Genomic DNA, 21,163 nt, shown 5'->3' with positions numbered 1-21,163 from the left:
GAAAACAGTAAGCAGTAGGGGAATATAGCCAGGAAGGGCCCACAGTGAGCTCCCAAGGTCTGGAAATGTTTCACGACCTGGTATGTTGGTACATGTTTCACTGTTGTTTAACTGTCTTTACTGTGGTTCTTTAAACTGTTTATATACATGGAAGACTGTGTGTATAATGTTTCGCAAAGAAAGAATACTAATTGAAAAAAGGAAACGTAACAAAATTGGAAATAAACTATATTATATGAACAAAGATTGAAAGGAATTTTCAAAACTTAGTGTTGTGTTGTTAGGGTAATGAAATCATAGATTTTTTCCTTTTATTTTCCAAAACTTTCTGTAAACTGTATAATTCTACTAAATTCATAATATTATTTAAAAAGGAACAAAGTGAACAGTTATTACTTATTCACAACACACAGGCTAGGACCACAGTTACCTTCTTTGAGGATATAGTCCCAGCACCTAGCACAGTGTCTGGAATATAAGAGGGGCTCAAAAAATATTTGTTCTGGGACGCCTGGGTGGCTCAGTGGTTGAGTGTCTGCCTTTGGCTCAGGGTTTGATCCTGGGGTCCCAGGATCAAGTCCTGCATCAGGTTCCTTGCGTGGAGCTTGCTTCTTCCTCTGCCTGTGTCTCTGACTCTGTCTCTCATGAATAAAATCTTAATAAAAAAAAATTCTGTTCCACCAGTGTTATTATTATAAAAGAAGGTAGATGTGATGGCAGTTTAGTCACCAGATTTTTAAATGTTGCTCAAAAAATACCATTATTTTCAACATTTTGTGAATGCTCATAATGCATGGTTGGTCATTGTTAATGATTTTATATATAAATACTGCATACGTATTTATATATTTAATTAACAAGGAACAAATGTGGAGAAGCTATAATCTATATGGTTACCATGCCTAGAGAAAGCTTTACCATCTGGATTATTATCACAGCACATTCTTTTCAAATGGTCTTACGCCTCACAAACCTGTTTTTATGTCTTATAAACCTAAATCTACTAAGGAACAGCAAACACCAGAATAACCAAACCAATCTTTCATGTCATTATTCATTTTAGCTGACTTTACAACTACTAGTCTTTTCTGAACCACTAATATGAAAATACTTCTAGAATAGAAATGATACAAAAAAAAATAGAAATGATACCCAGTTGAAATATTATGGTTAGATGAAAGAGGAAAGGTTAATGGGTTTTTTTAATAATTCCTAAAATGTCTGTTTCTTAGCAGGCTTTTAATTCAATTCATTTCCTTTTAAACTCCCTTGTAATCACTGTAAGTCTAAGTAAACAAAATAATATGTTTTGATTTTGAGATGCTTCAAAGTAAATGCTAAAGGCAAAATGCTTTTTATTTAAAAGTTACATTTAAAAAAAATAAAAAAGTTACAGTTTAAGTCACTTTTAATCTACATTTTCACTATCTTCAATGACAACAAAATCCTTAATTTGAAATATACGTCCTGCTGTCAATTCTGAAATTCCATACTAATGCAAAGTAGTGTCAGTAGTAATTCAAAGTACATAATCCCACAGTAGTTAATATCTGACATAGGTTTTTTTTTTTTTTTCTTAAGATTTTATTTATTTATTCATGAGAAACACAGAGAGAGAGGCAGAGACACAGGCAGGGGGAAAAGCAGGCTTCATGCAGGGAGCCCAACGTGGGATTTGATCCTGGGTCTCCAGGATCACACCCTGGGCCAAAGGCAGGCGCCAAACCGCTGAGCCACCAGGGATCCCCATACATAGGTTTTAAAACCTAATTTCCTTTTCAAATTAACATCATAGATTGATTGCTAAAATAAATTAAGACACGCTAAGTAGATAAACTGGAAATGGAAAAGACTGGCCTAAAATTAAAAACTACCGTTAGTATTTCTCAAACTTTATATACGAACAATAGGCATCTTATTAAAATGTAGATCTGAGGGGGGATCCCTGGGTGGCTCAGCGGTTTAGTGCCTGCCTTCGGCCCTGAGCGTGATCCTGGAGTCCCGGGATCGAGTCCCACATCAGGCTCCCTGCGTGGAGCCTGCTTCTCCCTCTGCCTGTGTCTCTGCCTCTCTCTCTATGTCTCTCATGAATAAATAAATAAAATAAAAAAATTTAAAACAAACAAACAAATAAAATCTTTAAAAAAAAACACCACATAGATCTGATCCTCTAAGTTTGGGGTTAGGGGCTGAGATTCTGTACTTCTAACAAGTTCTCCAGCAATGGTGATGTTATTAGTCTTCAGACAATATTTTGTTTTCCAGTTTTACTAACGTATAATTGACAAATAATATTGTAAGATATTTAAAGTGTATATTGTGGTGATCTGATATGTGTACATTGTAAAAGAATTCCCACATCTAGGGATCCCTGGGTGGCGCTGCGGTTTAGCGCCTGCCTTTGGCCCAGGGCGCGATCCTAGAGACCCTGGATCGAGTCCCACATCGGGCTCCCGGTGCATGGAGCCTGCTTCTCCCTCTGCCTGTGTCTCTGCCTCTGTCTCTCTCTATCATAAATAAATAAAAATTAAAAAAAAAAAAAAAAAAAAAGAATTCCCACATCTAGTTAATTCAGACCACACTTTTAAAGTAAGCAAGGCTACAGACCAGGGACTGCAAATTATGGCCTTTGGGGAAAATCTGGCCTCTGTTGTTATAAATAATACTCTGTTTGAACACAGCCATGCCCAGTCCAACATATCATCTATGGCTGCTTTCATACTATAAAGGCAAAACTGAATAGTTCCATCAGAAACCTGCATCCACATACCCCAAAAAATCTATTACCTGGCCCTTTACAGAAAATGTTTGCTGACCTCTGTTATATATTAACACCCAAGCTGCATTATGCAACATGCGAAGAGTAAAGTAGAAGTATCAAGTTTTTCATGGTTTTCTGGGATTTTATCCTTTCTTTTAGATTCTCCAGTTCAGTATACCAATAAACCTCTTTAATTTGTACTGAAACAAGATTATAGGCATTTACTTGTCATGTGACTTCCTGCTACACAAGATAATTGTCACTTTTTTTAATGAAATAAGAAATGTTGATTAAGAGACTAAGGAACTAGGGGCACCTGGTTGGCTCAGTCCGTGGATCTTGGGGCTGTAAATTAGAGCCCCCAACGCAGGGTAGACAGATTACTTGAAAAGTAAAATCCTAAAAAAAGAGAGAGACTAAGAAACCAATTCATAAAGAATATAAAGCCCTGACAACAATTACAGGTAGTCCTGACCTAGTGATCTCCAAAGCTAGTTTATCTCATTACTTACTCTTGTTAAATCCATGCCCAGCTTAAGCTGTGACAAGAGATGTAGGATAACACTACGTTGCTCTTCCACAGCTCCCAGGTCATCTTCCTTATTGTCACACGTATCCTCTACCTCATCATCTGCATTTATTTCTTCAGGTTCCTTGAAGTAAAACAAAGCAAAAGCCTAGTGTTAGAAGTGCTTATTAAGGGATCCCTGGGTGGCACAGCGGTTTGGCGCCTGCCTTTGGCCCAGGGCGTGATCCTAGAGACCCCGGATCGAATCCCACGTCGGGCTCCCGGTGCATGGAGCCTGCTTCTCCCTCTGCCTGGTCTCTGCCTCTCTCTCTCTCTCTGTGACTATCATAAATAAATAAAAATTAAAAAAAAAAAAGAAGTGCTTATTAATATCCATTAAAAATAAAAGTCTCAGGGCGCCTGGGTGGCTCAGCGGTTGAGCGTCTGCCTTTGGCCTGGGGCATGATCCTGTGGTCCCCGGATGGAGTCCCACTTCAGGCTCCCTATGGAGGCTGCTTCTCCCTCTGCCTGTGTCTCTGCTTCTCTCTGTGTGTCTCTCATGAATAAATAAATAAAATCTTAAAAATAAATAAATAAATAAAAGTCTTTTCTGTCACTTTCTTTGTGCAAGAAGACTCTTGTGTTTTTCTTTTCAATATAGGAATCAGATTAAATAGCAAGCTTTGCAAACAACAGACAGGAATGCTAATTAAAGGACAGACTTCACAGTTACCTTAAAAAAAGAAAAGTATAAACAACATACTTGAAGACATTTATTTTTTATTACTGTTATTTTTAAAAAATATGAATATACCTCTGAAGAGGTACCATTATATTTGGAGTCAGAACCTAGGACACAGATTAGTAATGCAAATAACAACCTTAACATTAGTATATGATACAAAGTTTACTTTGTAGTTTGGAACTTCCTCTAATGAAAATAATATTAAAGAAATATAACATAATGTGGTAGAAAAATTATTTAAAAGATTACAGTTTTTGTTTTTACAAAAGTCGTCATTATTTATTGTAATAGAAAAAAAGGAATGCTATTAATTATTTACTGATTCTAAATCTTGGTGTGAATGTAAGAAGTTGGAAGCTCTCCTTTTTCTTTTTAAAAGATTTTAGTTTATTTTAGAACGCACACAAGTGTGTATGTACACAAGCAAGGCGGGGGGTGGGAGTGGGAGGGGGGGCAGAGAGGGAGAAGCAGACTCCCCACTGAGCAGGATGTTCAATGCAAGGCTTGATCCCAAGACCCCAGGATCATGACCTGAGCTGAAGGCAGACATCCAAACAAATGAGCCACCCAGGTGCCTCTTCTTTCTTTTTGAAATGTCTCTTCTTAGAGGTCATCACCTTTCTTAAAGAAAAGCTTAAGATAAAAGCATTACCAAAATTCAAATGAATGTGCTTGAATATATAATATCCCTACAAACCCAGAATGGTTAGCAGACAGTGGCAAGAACTCTTGAGTTTCTAGGAATTCATATTTGGAGACTGCAAGGCAAAGAGAAAACACCAGTATTTCACCAAACTCATATTAATTCCACCTCTGTCCTTCTGATTTCTGACATGGCACAAAGGAACTGTGTGGGCTTCATTGTAGCCTTATTAGGATTTACTTTTCCATCACTTGGCAGCAAAATCTCCACTACTATATGTCTGTCTCCAGCTTGCATTAACACTCATATTTCAAGTAGGCAGGTATGAAATTTTTAGAAAATTCAGGTCTATTCTGATATACTTGAGTAGAGTCTAGTGTCTTTTGTAAGTAAAAATAGTATCTATGTGCTTATTTCTTTCTACTTACACTAGGTGATATATCTGGTCTATTCACTACTTCAAAAGATTTGGAAATAAATCACAATGTTCTCCTCTGCATCTCTGTGTCCTACCTTTAACTAAATGCCTCTCTAACCCCCAATATGCTTTGTATTCTCATTGAGAAGAGTGAAGATGTTAGAGTATATGACTTACAGTTTGCGATTTTCACTTGGAAATTATGTCTCTAGTCTTAATCTCGCTCCAAAGCTCTGGTTTCATTATTTCTAATTGTAAACGTAATATATGTTTACAATTATATATCCTCCTCTCACATAAAATTCAACATGGTCAGGGGTGCCTGGCTGACTCAGTTGGTACAGCAGGAGACTCTTAATCTTGAGGTTGTGAGTTCGAGTCCCACACCAGGTGGAGAGATTACTTAAAAATACAATCTGTAAAAATTCAACAAGTTCATAAACCATACCAAACCTTTTCTCTGAAAAGACTCTTTTTGGACACTCAGGTGGTTCAGCGGTTGAGCATCTGCCTTTGGCTCAGGGTGCTGCACGGAGCCTGCTTCTCTCTCTGGGTCTCTGCCTCTCTCTCTCTCATGAATAAATAAAATCTTAAAAAAAAAAAAAAGACTCTGTCTTCCTAATTTTCCTATCTTTGTGAATAGCACCCCAATTCTACCTATAGTTGTTTAAGCTCACAAACGTGGGAGTTATCTTTCATCTAACTCAACATGTAGTCAATCACAAGTCCAACTGATTTTCATCTAAAATGCGTATTTCCTATTCATTTGTCTTCATTTCTACCTCCACAGCCTTCTATCAACACTTTAATTCTAGGTCGTATCATATATATCAATCTTAAACATATCCCATGCTCATGATTTTATCATCTATTACATTAATACTAAATTCTTCTGTATGATTTTTATGTTCCTTCGAGACACAGTTTACACTATATTTTATGGAGCAATGGTTCCAGGGATTATCAATCCCCAGAGAATGCAGCACGAATGGTTATCTGGATTTGTAAAATCCAACCATCCTGTGATCACTTTCCATAAACCAGGTGCTCTGCTAAATTCATTTTATGTTCATAACAATCTTTATAAGATATTACTATCTCCACTTTACAAATGAGAAAATTGAAGATAAATGGTTAATTATTGGTCCACATGTCAGTAAATGACAGGATCTGGGTTTAAAACCATCAAGCAATGGGATGCCTGGGTGGCTCAGTGGTTGAGCACCTGTCTTTGGCCTAGGGCGTGATCCTGGGTGCAGGGATCAAGTCCCACATCGGGCTCCCTGCATGGAGCCTGCTTCTCCTTCTGCCTGTGTCTCTGCCTCTCTCTGTGTGTCTTTCATGAATAAATAAATAAAATCTTAAAAAAAAAAAACCAAAAAACCCACCAAGCAAGCTTTCACCACAATAAGCATATATGCTTTAGTATCCCTGCTCTGGTATTCATCCATCCTGAGAGTATCCTACTACTCCTCTTTTCTCTTCAAATCCTGTCTTCTTTCAAAGCCTGATTCCAATTCCATTTCCTCTCCAAAGCATTCCTTATCCACTCTACTGAATACACCTCTCTTTCTTTCTCAGAATGCCCATATCCTAACACCCTAAGCCATAGCAATTAAGATGGAAAGCAAAATGCTGCTTCATGTTTATCCTCTCATTGTTTTGGTCTATATGTTATTGTGACTCCAAGCAGATTATAAGTCTCTTCAGTGAAAGAACTATGTCTTTGATTTTTTATGTCTCCTCTAATACCTAACATTGGACTTGTCTGTCATACACTAAATAGCTTAATAAATACTAGCTGCTTGACTAGAAATGAGCTGGTCAAAAAGTTACAGGAGGGGAAAAAAAGCATTTCCTACTGTTTTTTTCTTCTCTCCCATCTACACTGCTGCCATTGCCTGCCTCATTAAACCAAGGTCTTGGCCAATTTTGGAAGTCTCTGTATCGTGTATTTTTCTTTCTTTCTTTCTTCTTCTTTCTTTCTTTCTTTCTTTCTTTCTTTCAATTTCTTTCTTTCTTTCTTTCAGATTTCTTTATTTATATGAGGGGGGGAGGGGCAGAGGAAGAGAGAGAATCTCAAGCCAACTCCCTGCGGAGCACAGAGCCCAGTGCAAGGCTTGCTCCCAGAACCCTGAGATCATAACCTGAGATGAAATCAAGAGTTGGGATGTTTAACCGAATAAGCCACCCAGGTGGCCCCATGTACTTCTTTGAAGAAATAATTTGCAAATATATAAATAATCATAAGCTGTGTGTTATTCTTGACTCAGTAATTCTACTTGGGACTATAAACCTCAACCTTTATATTCCCCCCCAAATAAAGAGGAGGAAAAAAAAAAAGTAGACAAGATGATACAGTGTAATTTATAATAACAAAAAATAACAAAGAGCCTAGATATTTAATAGCTTATTTCAACCTGTAAAATTTTAATTATATAGGCCAGAAAAAATGCTTATGAGAAGTTTCAAATAAAAGAGCTTAAAATAAAACTACGTAATTATGATAACCATAAAGATAACACAATAGGCAAAAGACCAATATGATTTTTTTACAGTGGTGGAACTATGACTAGAATAAAAAATGCTTTAGCATCTGAGAAATGTGGAATAAATAATACTTATAAAAACATAAAACCCTGAGACTATGCTATTTTAAGTAGAGTAACACTTAAACTGGTTTGGTAAAGTGCTTACAACAAAAAAGACTTAATAGTAAATTTTTAAACTTGCAAATTTAATAGTAAACATCAATAATAATGTTACATTAAGATTTAAGATAAATATATTTCTTATCCTGCAAATAATTACAAATCTTATATTGCAAAACTTATAAGTTATTTTCTAGAAAAATAAAAATATGCAAAATGCAACTTTTCAATACAGTTTTATCAAGCAAAAGTGAGCCCAAACTACAAAAGGCACATAATTTAACCTGAAAAACACAAAACATGCAAGTATTATACAACAGACCTCTTCAAAAGCCACTGCTACTTAAATTAGAAAAACAATGTCTAGAGTCTGCAAGAATGTTGCTCTGGTGTTAGAATGACTTGCATGCCCTGACAATGAAAAGAGAACTGAACCTCCTCAGTGATTCCTAGTTGTTTTTTTTTTTTTTTGATTCCTAGTTTTTACATCAAAACTGTATTTTCACATTACCTTACCCTTGCTAATGGTCCAGATTCTTCAACACACTGCTCTTCTGGGACCGCCACTGGTTTACTTTGCTCAGTTGCAAAAGGCTGGTCAGCTCCATTTTTATAGTGGTTTGATAAAGGTATCTTTGGTTCTAACCACTCGATTGTCGTTCCTGATGAAGTAAGAGAAAACTTTCGCTGAAACTTGCTCATAATCTGGAAAGTTCAGCAGATGTGGATTTTATTAAACAATTTTGTTTTGAGCCCACAAGACTAAAAGCAATTCAACCTGTTAAGAGACTCTGCAAAACAGCCACTTGTATCTCATTAGCATGAGCATCATGATTGGGTATGTTACAACAGAGCAAATTGCGACTTGAAATCAGATACCTTTTAAAAGAATCAACCCTAAATGGAAATGACCTTCTTCTTGGGAAATCTGTAAATGATAATGTATTCCCACCCTTAACGTTGATTTGCTACCTTTTCTGTAAAAACACGGTCCTTCTTCCTAATGATCAAAAAGTATGCAATTAGGCTTTAGGGAGCCACAATTACAGGAGGAGCCTGGGATTTTGAAACAGTAAAATTTTCTTCATTTTTGGAATTGAACCTTATTTTCAGTAGCAATTTTCTAACCGTTCAAAATAGCCATTTTGGCCCAATATAAGTACTTTACATTAGGGATACATGTCCATTCTTCTTGTTTTTTAATCATGTAAAGAGGTGAAGATACTTTTAAACTGAAAGGCTTTATTCTACTGAATAAATTATAGGTGACCTAGTGAAAGACAGTGGTCACATTTAGAGACCTGTCATCTTCTCAGTTAATGACTCAAATGTCTCTTATTACCCTCAACTAGTTTAACAAAGTGGATTCTATGCCTAATCAATAATGGAAAATGTTCCATTTGATTTCAGAGGCTGATCTAGGTTTCACAGAAGCCTGGTTATTAGAGTGCTACAATAAGGGATGCTCAGACTACTACAGCAGAAATTACAAAGAGTAGGTCATTCACTCAATCTATAATGAAATGCCAGACTTCAGTAGTATAGTGATAAATTACTAAGTACCCACCAGACTACCAGAGCATCCTGCCTCGCCACTCAGGCCAACTTCTCAGGGAATGCCCTGAGTAAGTTCAAGAGGCCAGTTTCAAAATTCCATACAAATGAAAACATTTTGCTCCTACCTTAAAATGTTCATTCTTAATATCAAAATCTAGATGTCTTTACCTCTATTTTTTAAAAAAGATTTTATTTATTTACTTGAGAGAGGAAGAGAGCAGAGAGAGAGAAGGAGTGGAGTGGGAGCCGGACTCGGGGCTCCAGGGACCATGGGATCACGTCCTGAGCTGAAGACAGATGCTTAACCAGGTGCCCCCAGATATCTTTATTTCTAAAAGTAAAATACTCTTTATCAAACCAATCATCTGGTCTCATGATCCCTCTAAATCAATGATCCTTTGGATAACATACATTAAGACCTCAGAGGACTAAAAACTAATTTAAATTTAGATTTCATTTCTTGTGTCACTTCAAAATTTGAGTGAAAGGTAATTGTTTCTTTTTCTAGTTATATTTTTATTCTCAAATGACTGAAGAATACATTTCTACAGACCTAATTTGGAAAATGACTATTTATAGTAAGAAATACCGATACTAGCTAATCAATTCCACCAAATACCCATAAATCTATGCCCCAAAACATAGTAATGAGGAAAAACAGCTTTTACTTTAAACACGTCTGTAAAGTTTATAGTCTGTACCATTTTTTAATTTAAAAAATGCAAATTTATATTGTACATGCTTCACTAAGCCTGCAGCCAATCATTTAAAAATACAATCATTTAAAGATACAACTGTGGGGGATCCCTGGGTGGCGCAGCGGTTTGGCGCCTGCCTTTGGCCGGGGCACGATCCTGGAGACCCGGGATCGAATCCCACGTCGGGCTCCCGGTGCGTGGAGCCTGCTTCTCCCTCTGCCTATGTCTCTGCCTCTCTCTCTGTGACTATCATTAAAAAAAAAAAAAAAAGATACAACTGTGTATTCTAACTCCACAAATGAAATTTTAAGAATTAGAAGAATTATATATATTTAATTAACCAAGTATTAAGTATGTGGTATTTAACACTGCGCTACTTGATGTGCTTTGTAAAAATTAAGTAGCATTAACTAAAATCAAACTTTCATTTACCTGACATTATTATTACAAACACCAGAATTAACCCAAATCTCAAAGCTCAAGGTAACTCATGTAATGTTCAACAGGAGAACAGTCAAGTAAACCAAAGACCTATCCCTTCAACGGAATATAATGTAGCCAATAAACTCTGTGTTTACCAAAAGCATAACAGAAGTTGGAAAAATTACATGAAAAGTAGAAGATAAAAACATATTTTCTAATAATAATGGGGTTAAAACAAAAACTAGGAAAGAAAGAAAATCTGGTGGAGTATGTACTAATATTAACAGTAGCAGTTTCTGGTTAGTAGGATAATGCATGATTTCTTTTTTTATTCAACTGTATAATAGGTCCTCAGTTTTTTATAATGAGTGTATGTTGCTTTATTTTTTTTTTTACACAGGGTTTAAACTCACAACCCTGAGATCAAAATCTGAGCTGAGATCAAGATTTGGATGCTTGGGATCCCTGGGTAGCACAGTGGTTTAGCGCCGGTCTTTGGCCCAGGGCGCGATCCTGGAGACCCGGGACCGGATTGAATCCCACGTCAGGCTCCTGGTGCATGGAGCCTGCTTCTCCCTCTGCCGTGTCTCTCTCTCTCTCTCTCTCTGTGACTGTCATAAATAAATAAATAAATAAATAAATAAATAAATAAATAAATAAATAAATAAATAAATAAATAAATGAATGAATAATAAATGAAAAATAAAAATAAAAATAAAAATAAAAATAAAAATAAAAAAAGATTTGGATGCTTATCTGACTGAGTCACCCAGGCATCTCAAGTGTGTGTTGCTTTATAATAGGAGAAAATTTATATACTACCTACAATTCCTCCAAGGCCCTGGTCCATGTTCACAACTCACAACTTATGCCAGTCTATCTCTTTCAAGCACCCTCTCCTCTCTCTCCACTGGCTTTTGGAGCTTTTCTAGGCCTTTTTCCAGACTTTTTTTGTCAGAAGTATTGGTCCATTCATATATTCTCCCAAAGTATTTTGTTCCCCTTGTAAACAGTACTTTCCATATTACAGTTAAGTATTCTCCCAAAGTATTTTGTTCCCAATGTAAACAGTACTTTCCATATTACAGTTAAGTTTATATATTCATTCCCAAGTGGACCATGAGTTCCTTATGGGACACATGCATGGCTTACTAGCCATTAAACATAGTTAGCTTAAAATATTGATTTAAAAAAAATATTGATTTAGCTAGGCATACATGAGGACAGAAGCCATATCCACATCAAGACTGGACTATGGTAGGGGTGTGTGGGTGACTCACACTCTTAGTTTCAGCTCAGGTCATGATCTCAGGGTCATGAGATCAAGCCCTATGCTGCGCGCTCCCCACTCAGCACACACTCTGCTTGGGGTTTTTTCCTCATCCTTTTCCCTCCCCTTCTGCTTTTCCTCCAGCTTGCATATACATGTTCTCTTTCTCTCTCAAATAAATAAAATCTTTAAAAAAAAAAAATAGATCGGACTATGGCAAACTTCTTCCTGGGCAGACACTCAGTATCTTTCTAAAATAACTTTCTTCACAAGCAGGGTTAGTTGAGTAAGAGGACAATGAATTGGTATGAACTAGTAAGTTACTACTATTAAAACAAAGTGATAGGAATGGGAGAATCGAGATGTTAGAGGGTGCAAAGTTACAACTAGAAGATGAATAAATTCTGGGAATCTAATGCACATCATAGTGATTACAGTCAACAATACTGTGTTAAGTACTTCAAAGCTGCTAAAAGACTAGATCCTAAATGTTCTCACCACCAAAAAAGTGATAATTATGTGATCATATTGGTGGTAATCATATGGCAACATGTGTATCAAATCAATATGCTATACATCTTAAACTTAGAGTTGTATGTCAATTATATCTCAAAATGAAAAATGTGATGAGTTTACTTATCTCATTAAATAGAAAAACTCATTTTTTGTCTTCCCATACAATGGCACTATTTTCCTTGATGGATTAATTTCAACAAGTCAGTGCTCTCAAATACTGTATGTACACCGTATTTTTGAAACTGAAAAGTGACTGATCGACTTTAGTATCTCTAGTTTAAAGTGCATATAGTGAACAGTGGACTAAACCGTAAGTTAAGAACTGGTTCCAATATTTCTATAAGGTTGACTGGATGAATAACAATGCCACCAATTTTAGCAGAAATGTAGGAGATGCAGGTTTTGAGCTGAGTTTTCAACATGTGAAGTTGAGGTCCCCAAAGGGATATTCAATTATATTAAACATTGGGCCTAAAATCATTTTAGATTCGAAAAAGGACAAAATAAGAGTTTAACATTTACATAATAATTAAAAATCAAGAGGCTCACTGATTTTCTTTTATATTATTATTATTATTATTATTATTATTATTATTAAGATTTTTTAGGAGTTAGAATTACAACAGACACAACCTTTCCATGCTTTGGCCCTTAATATTAAGTCCTGCTTTTAATCTGCAACTTACCGGAAGACAATGAGCCCTTCTGATGTGATGCATGCTGCAACTGGAGAATATGAAAGCAGTCGTTTAAGCAGTTCATAGTTGCCATGGAAGTAGCTTTGAGCATTAAGAGATCCTGGTCCAAGGAACTAAGATGGCCAGAAGCAGGAAGGCATTCAATTCGCCTAATTAAGTCTCTCTGTTGTCCTTCAGCATGAGACATCATCTAAGGAAAACAACAGTTCCATGTGTCCCACTCATGATTTCTGTGTATCATGCATACATAGTTTTCATTCTCATTACCCTATTAGCTTCTGAGCCATTTTTAGGATATATTAGGCTTAGAAATCTATTTTATGTTTGGCTATTCTCAATTAATGAGCACTATTTAGTAGTGCTTATCAATTGTGCAAAAGATGGGTGTCTTTGGCAGCTGCACTTTTTCTTTGGAAGCAACAAAGCTCAAAAGCCTTGACAAATCTTTTAACAGTATACATTTGTACAAGTCATTAAAGAACATCCAAGATCATCTTCAACAGCAACATTAAATATTTCATTACAAAGTAAAATTAGTTCCCAGTATGGGCTCTTAACCTCTTTCTTCTCAGCACCTCTGGTCAGGCTCAATTTGAACCTACACTGAGAACATGATGGTTCTCCTGCTTCCTTTTCTCTAATCTAACTTTCTGGTCCCATTAGTGTGATTTGTAGCAAGTACTGGATATAAGCTTTTCCGGTTAAAAGAGTTTAATACATCCTGCTTTGATCAAGAGTTCTGTTCACTTTTCCTAAGAGAGCCAACAGAATAACAATGCTTGATAAGCAACTCAAAATTTTAAAATGAAAACTGAATTTATTGTGCTTAATTACTTTATTGAATTTATTTGCTTAAATACTCAATTGTGAGCAGAACAGTGTCAGACTGCCTATCTTTTAAGCCACTATTTTAATTCACATAGAAACTCTATAATGAAGACACTTTTAGCTTTCCGAGGCACTGTTCCAGACAATTTTTTTTAAAATTTTTATTTATTTATGAGAGAGAGAGAGAGAGAGAGAGAGAGAGAGAGAGGCAGAGACACAGGCAGAGGGAGAAGCAGGCTCCATGCACCGGGAGCCCGACGTGGGATTCTATCCCGGGTCTCCAGGATCGTGCCCTGGGCCAAAGGCAGGCGCTAAACCGTTGCGCCACCCAGGGATCCCCACACAATTTTTAATGCGGTTCATCAGAGGGCTAGTGAAAGAAAGATGCAATTATCCTACCCAACAAATCAAGTGTGTCATACATTAAAGAGCCCCTGAATACAGGTCATAGCAATGGATCGAACGTTCACCCTTACCAGAGAAAAGGTTTTTAAATGAAAAGTGTGGATATGAAGATAACTATATGTACATATTTATACATGCCTATATATGTGTGCTTTGTGTATATAAAATGTTTTGTATATAAATGTTAGGACTAACTTCCAGTAATCCAAACTTATGAATAGTAAAACCACTCTGGCCAACAGTTAGGCAGTATTTAGCAGAGTTAAATATACACGGTTAAGGGATCCCTGGGTGGCGCAGCGGTTTGGCGCCTGCCTTTGGCCCAGGGCGCGATCCTGGAAACCCGGGATCGGATCCCACATCGGGCTTCCGGTGCATGGAGCCTGCTTCTCCCTCTGCCTGCGTCTCTGCCTCTCTCTCTCTCTCTGTGACTATCATAAATAAATAAAAATTAAAAAAATAAATAAATAAAAAAAAATATATACACGGTTAAATAATTTATAATCTACAATTGAACAATTATACCCTTAGGTATATAACCAACAGATATGTATATATGTGTTTAGCCCCATCTGCCAACCTCTAGGGAGGAGAAAAGGGCTGGAGGATGAATTAATCACCAATAGCTGATGATTTAGTCAATTGTGCCTACCTCATGAAGCCTCCATTAAAAAAAAAAAAAAAAAGAGAAAGTTCAGAAGCTTCTGGTTGGTGAACATTTGGAGGTACTGGGAGGGTAGTAGACTAGAAAGCACATGGAAGCTCCATGCCTTTCCCCCTTATCTGGCCCTATGCATCTCTTACATCAGCCTGTTCCTGAGTTAATTTATAGCAGGTTGGTCAAAGGCACAGGTGACAACCTGAATTTGCCCCTGGTGTCTAAAAGGGGGGCAGTCTTGTGGGATCCAACACTATCTTATGTAGATAGTGCCAAATTGAATTAAATTGTAGGATGCACAGCTGTTGTCCACAGAGAATTAGAGAATTGCTTTGCGGTGGGAAAACTCCATACATTTGATGACCAGAATAAGAATACAGAAGCGTACAGTGTTATAGCAAAGCAGAGGAGAAACACAGGAGTGTTTTGCATTATAGAATGACTGTTAGAAACTAAAGATATTCAAACTTCAAGGCAGTAGTAGGCATTTCCTAAAAATTAAATAAAACAAACCTATCACTTCAAAACAAACAAACAAAAAAAGACAACAGTATTTATTGCCAATTATAAAATCTGAGCTTTAAAATAAAAAATAACGGATCCCCAGGTGGCTCAGTGGTTTAGCGCCTGCCTTTAGCCCAGGGCGTGATACTGGAGTCCCGGGGTCGAGTCCCACGTCGGCCTCCCTGCATGGAGCCTGCTTCTGCCTCTCTCTCTGTCTCTCATGAATAAATAAATAAAATCTTTAAAAAAATAAAATAAAATAAAATGAAAAATAAGAATTTTGGAAAACCTTTATCTATTATCATAAGCTGGACAACTTCCCAATACTGAAAGCCTTCTCTAAAGAGATTGGTGAAGACGTTAATGAATGGGAACTTTTGATACAGTATGATAAAACAGATCAATATCTCCAAGACCTGCATAACTCTGTGAAATGATATTTTCCAAATGACTAATGTGTAGAGTCATAAAATGATGCATAGATTAAAGATACTTTCTAAGTGTAAGACAAAGCAATAGATTTCCATGCAACAGAATATGAAAAGTTCATGAAAAAAAAAAGTTCATGGATTATATATTAGATTCCACACTGCATCTAATTTCTAATTTCAGAAAATGCTACTATTAAGTTTTCATGCAGTTCTCTGAGGGCCCTAGAAGACACAAATAAGATTTCAAATTCTTTTGTGACAGAACCAAGCAAGTTAGACGATTTTGTGCATTTTAATTTGACTTTAATTCATACTCACTTCTCTGACTTCCACAAGATGGTCTGGAGGTAAGTGAGCTCTTTTGTTCACTGATTGTAGTTTGGAATGTCCAACATTAAAAAAAGAAATGGCATTTTGACTTGGTCTCCTCTGGGATATAGGAGAATTACCACTAGATGCAAGTGAGAAGCTTCGTGATTTCAGAGGAGGATTATTCTATTAGACAAAGAAAATAATTTGTTTTCAAAAAATTTAGGCTAAGCCTCACATATTAATTACATATATACTTTAGGTCTACACCATGAACAGTTTTAAAAATTAAATTCACCTCAGAATTGACTACAAGAACATTTCTTTAAAAAATGCTAAAATTTAAAACACTCAAAGTTTAAACATTTGACACATCCAACAGTAAAGTTGTAATTTATTTAAAAAATTGATTATGGGTTTGTGCCATTGAGAATATTTTTTCACATTTTACAAATATTAGAATAAGACATTTCTAATTTCAGATTTTTAAACACCATAATTGAAGCAAAAATACGCAGTATAATACATTTTCTAATGTAACATGCAAGTATCTTTGGAACAACTAGTACCTTTTGATCACTGCCAATGACTACAATCCTGCAGTAGGAGTAAAACTTTTGTTATGAATTTCCTGAAGACTGGGCAGTAGGCCTAAATCACAAACAACTTTTTAAAACTTACTTATGGAGAAAAAAAAACTAGGAAAAAACATCATTTTTTAAAGTCAAGCTATCACAGAGGTATGGAACTCTTGAACTATACCTCTCGGATGGTTTTTAGATATCTCTAACTCAGATTTCAAGTACTCAGACCATCCTTTCCACCTTAAAAAAGAAAAAACATTCCAAAAAAGATTATACAAATGATCAGTAAGCATAGAGAAAGATGTCGAACATTATTAGTCATTAGGGAAATGAAATCAAAACAATAGTGAGATTCCATTTCACATACACAGGATGCCTATTACTGTTAAAAAAAAAAGTGGCGGGGCAGTAACAAGTACTGGTGAGGATGTGGGAAAACTGAACCCTCATACATTGCAAGTAGGAATGTGAAACAGGACAGCTACTCTGGAAGACAGTTTGGTGGCTCCTCAAAAAGTTAAACAGAGAACCACCATATGGCTCAGTAATTCCACTCCTAAATACACACCTCAGTGAAATCATGTGTTCACACAAAAACCTAGACATAAATGTTATTCATAATAGCCACAAAATGGAAACAACTCAAATGTCTGACTGATAAATGAATAAACATGTGGTGTATTCATACAATATATTATTTAGCCATAAGAAAGAATAAAATGATCCATGCAATGACATGAATGAACCCTGAAAATACTATGTGTACATAAAAGACTAAAGAACAAGTAAAATTGGACATATAATAAAATTTGCTTCTAACTCTGAAAAACATCATGTGGAGTCTAAGAAGCCAGAAATAAAACCTCATTTTGTATGATTCTATTTATATAAAAGGCTGAGAGTGGACCAACCCATAGAAATAGAAAATGGATTGGTTTTGCCAGGGGCTTGGAAAAGGGAGAATAGTAAGTGACTGCACAGAGATATGGGTTTTCTGGAGGGTGATGAAATGTTCTGGAACTAGATAGTTGCAATGGTTGCACAATCTTGTAAATATATTAAAACGAATGAAAAAAATAAATAAATAAATAAATAAATAAATAAATAAATAAATAAATACTAATGGAACCGCACACTTTAAAAGGGTAAATTTTATGGTATGTGAATAGTCTTGCAATTTAAAAATATAAAAAGATAATAAGTAGTCTTTCCCTCATTTTTATGCATTAATATCATATAGGAATCCACATACCTTCCCGATAGCTTCAGTGTGATGTTGTGTACATATCTGAAGTCTGCTAACCCAATGTTGTCGCTCTTTAGCATCTGTGGCTGTTAAAAAGAACCTAAAAGTTATTCACTTTTATATTTATTTTTGAAATACAATTGTATACAGCATGAAGAACAGATAATTGAAAACCAGAGATTGTTCCTACTCTCCCTAGAGCAAATGTCCCCCCTGGAGGGAGGGAGGGAGGAAAAAGGCCCAAACACCAACTTTGTTAGGTAACAACAGTAGCTGGATATGGATGGATATTTCAGAAGGAGGATAAATTATATGCAGCTAGACAGGGATATGAGACTTAACATGTCCTAAGTTTCTCATAAAAATATGCTGTTACTTAAATCATCTTTACTAAGCATTTGATGTGTACTCAGTATTTTCAGATCTCTTACAACATGCTCAGTTAGTATTATCATTATACTTTATATGCATTAATTAAATGAAAGACACAAGTTAAATTTACCTGAACAAAAGTTATATTTTAAAAATGAATATGCAGATTTTAATAAATCCCAACGATGTGAATTAGTCACTAGAAACCTCAAAAGAGGGCATGCAAAACAAATCAAGAAAAGAGGTAAAATACAAATCTGTGGCAGACACAAAAAATACAATTTAAAGAAGCTATGTTCTTAGATTTTTCAGTAATCAGGTTTGTCTACACAAATATTTTGCAGGGGCCAAATGTAAATACACTTGTTTATTGTGCCACTTGAGAAAATGTATTTATTAAAACAGATTTCATAAACTCATAAGCAATTCTACGATTTACAATCTTATCTACATCATCAATGACAGTATGTTACCAAAACTCAAATGAAAGCAGAAAAGTACATCAACTTCTCAAGGGAAGAAGAAAATCACACTATTAATTCTCATATCTTGATCATACCTCTAAGTTTATACTGTTCCCCACTGGCAGCATTTACAGTGAAGGTGTGGGAGTCCTCATCACTAGGTGATATTACAGCTCCTGCAAGCTGCAAAGTACCTCTGGGTTTTTGATTTCTAGATTGTTCATTCACAAAGTACTCCAATAACCCAGCTTCATTGTTTAAAACAAAAAACCTGTAATGATTCAAAAAAAAGTCATAATTTTTAAACATTCCCCCTTGTCAAACTAAAGCAAACTAAATTTCAATCATCATCACTCCAGCAAAATTTGGAGTTTTTGCTACTAAAAAACTGAATTCAAGAGGTGCCTGGGTGGCTCAGTTGGTTACGTGCATGACTGTTGATTTTGGCGCAGGTCATAATCTCAGAGTGGTGAGATCCTTTCTCTCTCCCTTTGCCCCTCCCCTTAAAAAAAAAACAAATAAATAAAATTCAAAGGGCATTCAAGAATTGGAAACACGAGGCCAAATTTCCTTGCAATAAAGCTTATTGAAAAATTGAATGAATTTAATAATGACATAAAACCTTCAATGAGGCAGGCACTTAATACAGAAGAGGCATACCAGATAATGCAAAAAGGAAACAAAGAGTATCCTTTCAGAGGAAGATTTCTCTCCAGAATTCACTAACAGGAAAGGTAAATTACCCAAACACAAACTGTAGTGAGAATTTTTATTTAAAATTCATTGGAAACAGGGACGCCCGGGTGGCTCAGCAGTTGAGTGTCTGCCTTTGGCCCAGGGCATGATCCTGGAGTCCAGGGATCAAGTCCCACATCAGGCTCCCTGCACACAGCCTGCTTCTCCCTCTGCCTGGGTCTCTGCCTCTCTCCCCGTGTCTCTCATGAATAAATAAATAAAATCTTAAAAAAAAACTCACTGGAAACAAATCAAAACAAGAGCTCTGAGGATAATTAAATGCTGGGTAAGAATCAGTGAAATACACAATGAGAATAATGTCAGGGTAGAAAGATTTTGTGCATGTATCATTAAATAGGTCACAACTAAAGATTACTTATCCTGTTTAAAAATGTAAAAGCTGCAACTGGAGATGGAGAAACATAAGGAACTTGAAACTAAATGATGAAATACTGATACGTTTTGGAAAAGAATTTGATGTTATGATTTGGTTCCAGATTAACTATTTTATTAAGATTCCAAGTGAAGTAGTTTAATAGTTCTTTTAAAAAACTCTAAAAAGTTTAAGTTAAAAAAATTAATGTTTGGGTTAGGAGTAGTTTGGCGTTCTATATATTACTGAGTTCTAGAACACTAGACCATTTGATCTAGTTCACAGTCCTAGAAGATATTGTCTTAAGCAACAGGCAACCATATCCTATCAAACTGGGAGAAAATGAAATCAGCCTTCTCTTCAAGGAAAGAAAAACTGCTAAGAAGCAAGCAAAAGTTGAAAGTGATTGCCTGAGAAGGCAGATGGGAAAGCAAAGAACTATAGTTTTTCTTGTTCATCTTATAGTATGCTTCTGACTTTTAAGATTATGTTCCCATATTTAGATTTTTAAAAAAAATCAGCATTTTGGAGAGCTTTTAAACTTCCATTTCATTCATTACTAGAAGAATCATATACTTTTTCACGTGTTTGTTGACCATCCATAATTCTATTTAGTGAACAGCTCATCACATTTGGCGCATTTTTAATTAATAGGCTTATCTTTATTTCCAAAATATTTGAAAAGATTATTTGAATTAACACAAGATAGTCACCGACATCATTGTCAATTTCTAAAACATAAGCATAAAGCACAAAATACATATATGATTCTGCTATGGTCCAAATGTGTTCCCTGCAAATTCGTATGTTGAAATCCTAACCCCTAAGGGAACAGAGCCTTTGGGAGGTGATCAGGTCATGAGGGCAGAACCCTAAGGAGTGATGTTAGTGCCCTTCTAAGAGAGACCCAAGACCTCTTCCTTGACCCTTGTTCTGCCATGTGAGAATGCAATAAGAAGTCTATGACAGGAAGAGGGCCCTGACCCAACAATGCCGGCCCCATGATCTTAAACTTCCAAGCTCCAGAACTATGAGAAAGGTTTATAAGCCACTTATCTGTAGTATTTTGTTATAGCAGCCCTAATGGACTAAGAAATGAATCTACTATAAAAAAATTCATCTAATAAACAGAAAAATAAACAGAAGGGGTGGGTTAGTAAGAAAGCTATCTCATCAGTATACTGAAAACCATTGAGTTGTACACTTCAAGTGGTGGGCAAACTGTATGGAATGTGCAATATATTTCAGTAAAACTATTAACAAAAAGAACAAAAATAGAAGGAAAGTAAGAAAGAAATCTCTTTCCACTGTTCTAAATTTTAAGTACATTACAAAAAGGCAAAGGAAAATGACTGGTTTCTTCTTG

At 35.9% G+C, this 21,163-nt stretch overlaps 1 protein-coding gene across 1 annotated transcript in view; it reads right to left on the bottom strand.

Annotated features, from left to right (window-relative positions):
- OSBPL11 (oxysterol binding protein like 11) overlaps positions 1 to 21,163 on the bottom strand; it is an 87,745-nt gene that overhangs the window by 30,547 nt on the left and 36,035 nt on the right. Inside the window, exons 4-9 of the mRNA XM_055316342.1 lie at positions 18,785 to 18,960; positions 17,860 to 17,939; positions 16,033 to 16,209; positions 12,877 to 13,078; positions 8,243 to 8,388; positions 3,274 to 3,414 (exon numbers count right to left, since the gene is read on the bottom strand). Coding sequence (XP_055172317.1) covers positions 3,274 to 3,414; positions 8,243 to 8,388; positions 12,877 to 13,078; positions 16,033 to 16,209; positions 17,860 to 17,939; positions 18,785 to 18,960 — 922 coding nt within the window. The remainder of the gene's footprint in view (positions 1 to 3,273; positions 3,415 to 8,242; positions 8,389 to 12,876; positions 13,079 to 16,032; positions 16,210 to 17,859; positions 17,940 to 18,784; positions 18,961 to 21,163) is intronic.

Source organism: Nyctereutes procyonoides, unplaced genomic scaffold (genome assembly GCF_905146905.1).
Source record: "Nyctereutes procyonoides isolate TBG_1078 unplaced genomic scaffold, NYPRO_anot_genome, whole genome shotgun sequence".
Lineage (NCBI taxonomy): Eukaryota > Metazoa > Chordata > Mammalia > Carnivora > Canidae > Nyctereutes > Nyctereutes procyonoides.
Note: the sequence above shows the minus strand (reverse complement) of the source record. Positions and strands in the feature narration are given on the sequence as shown.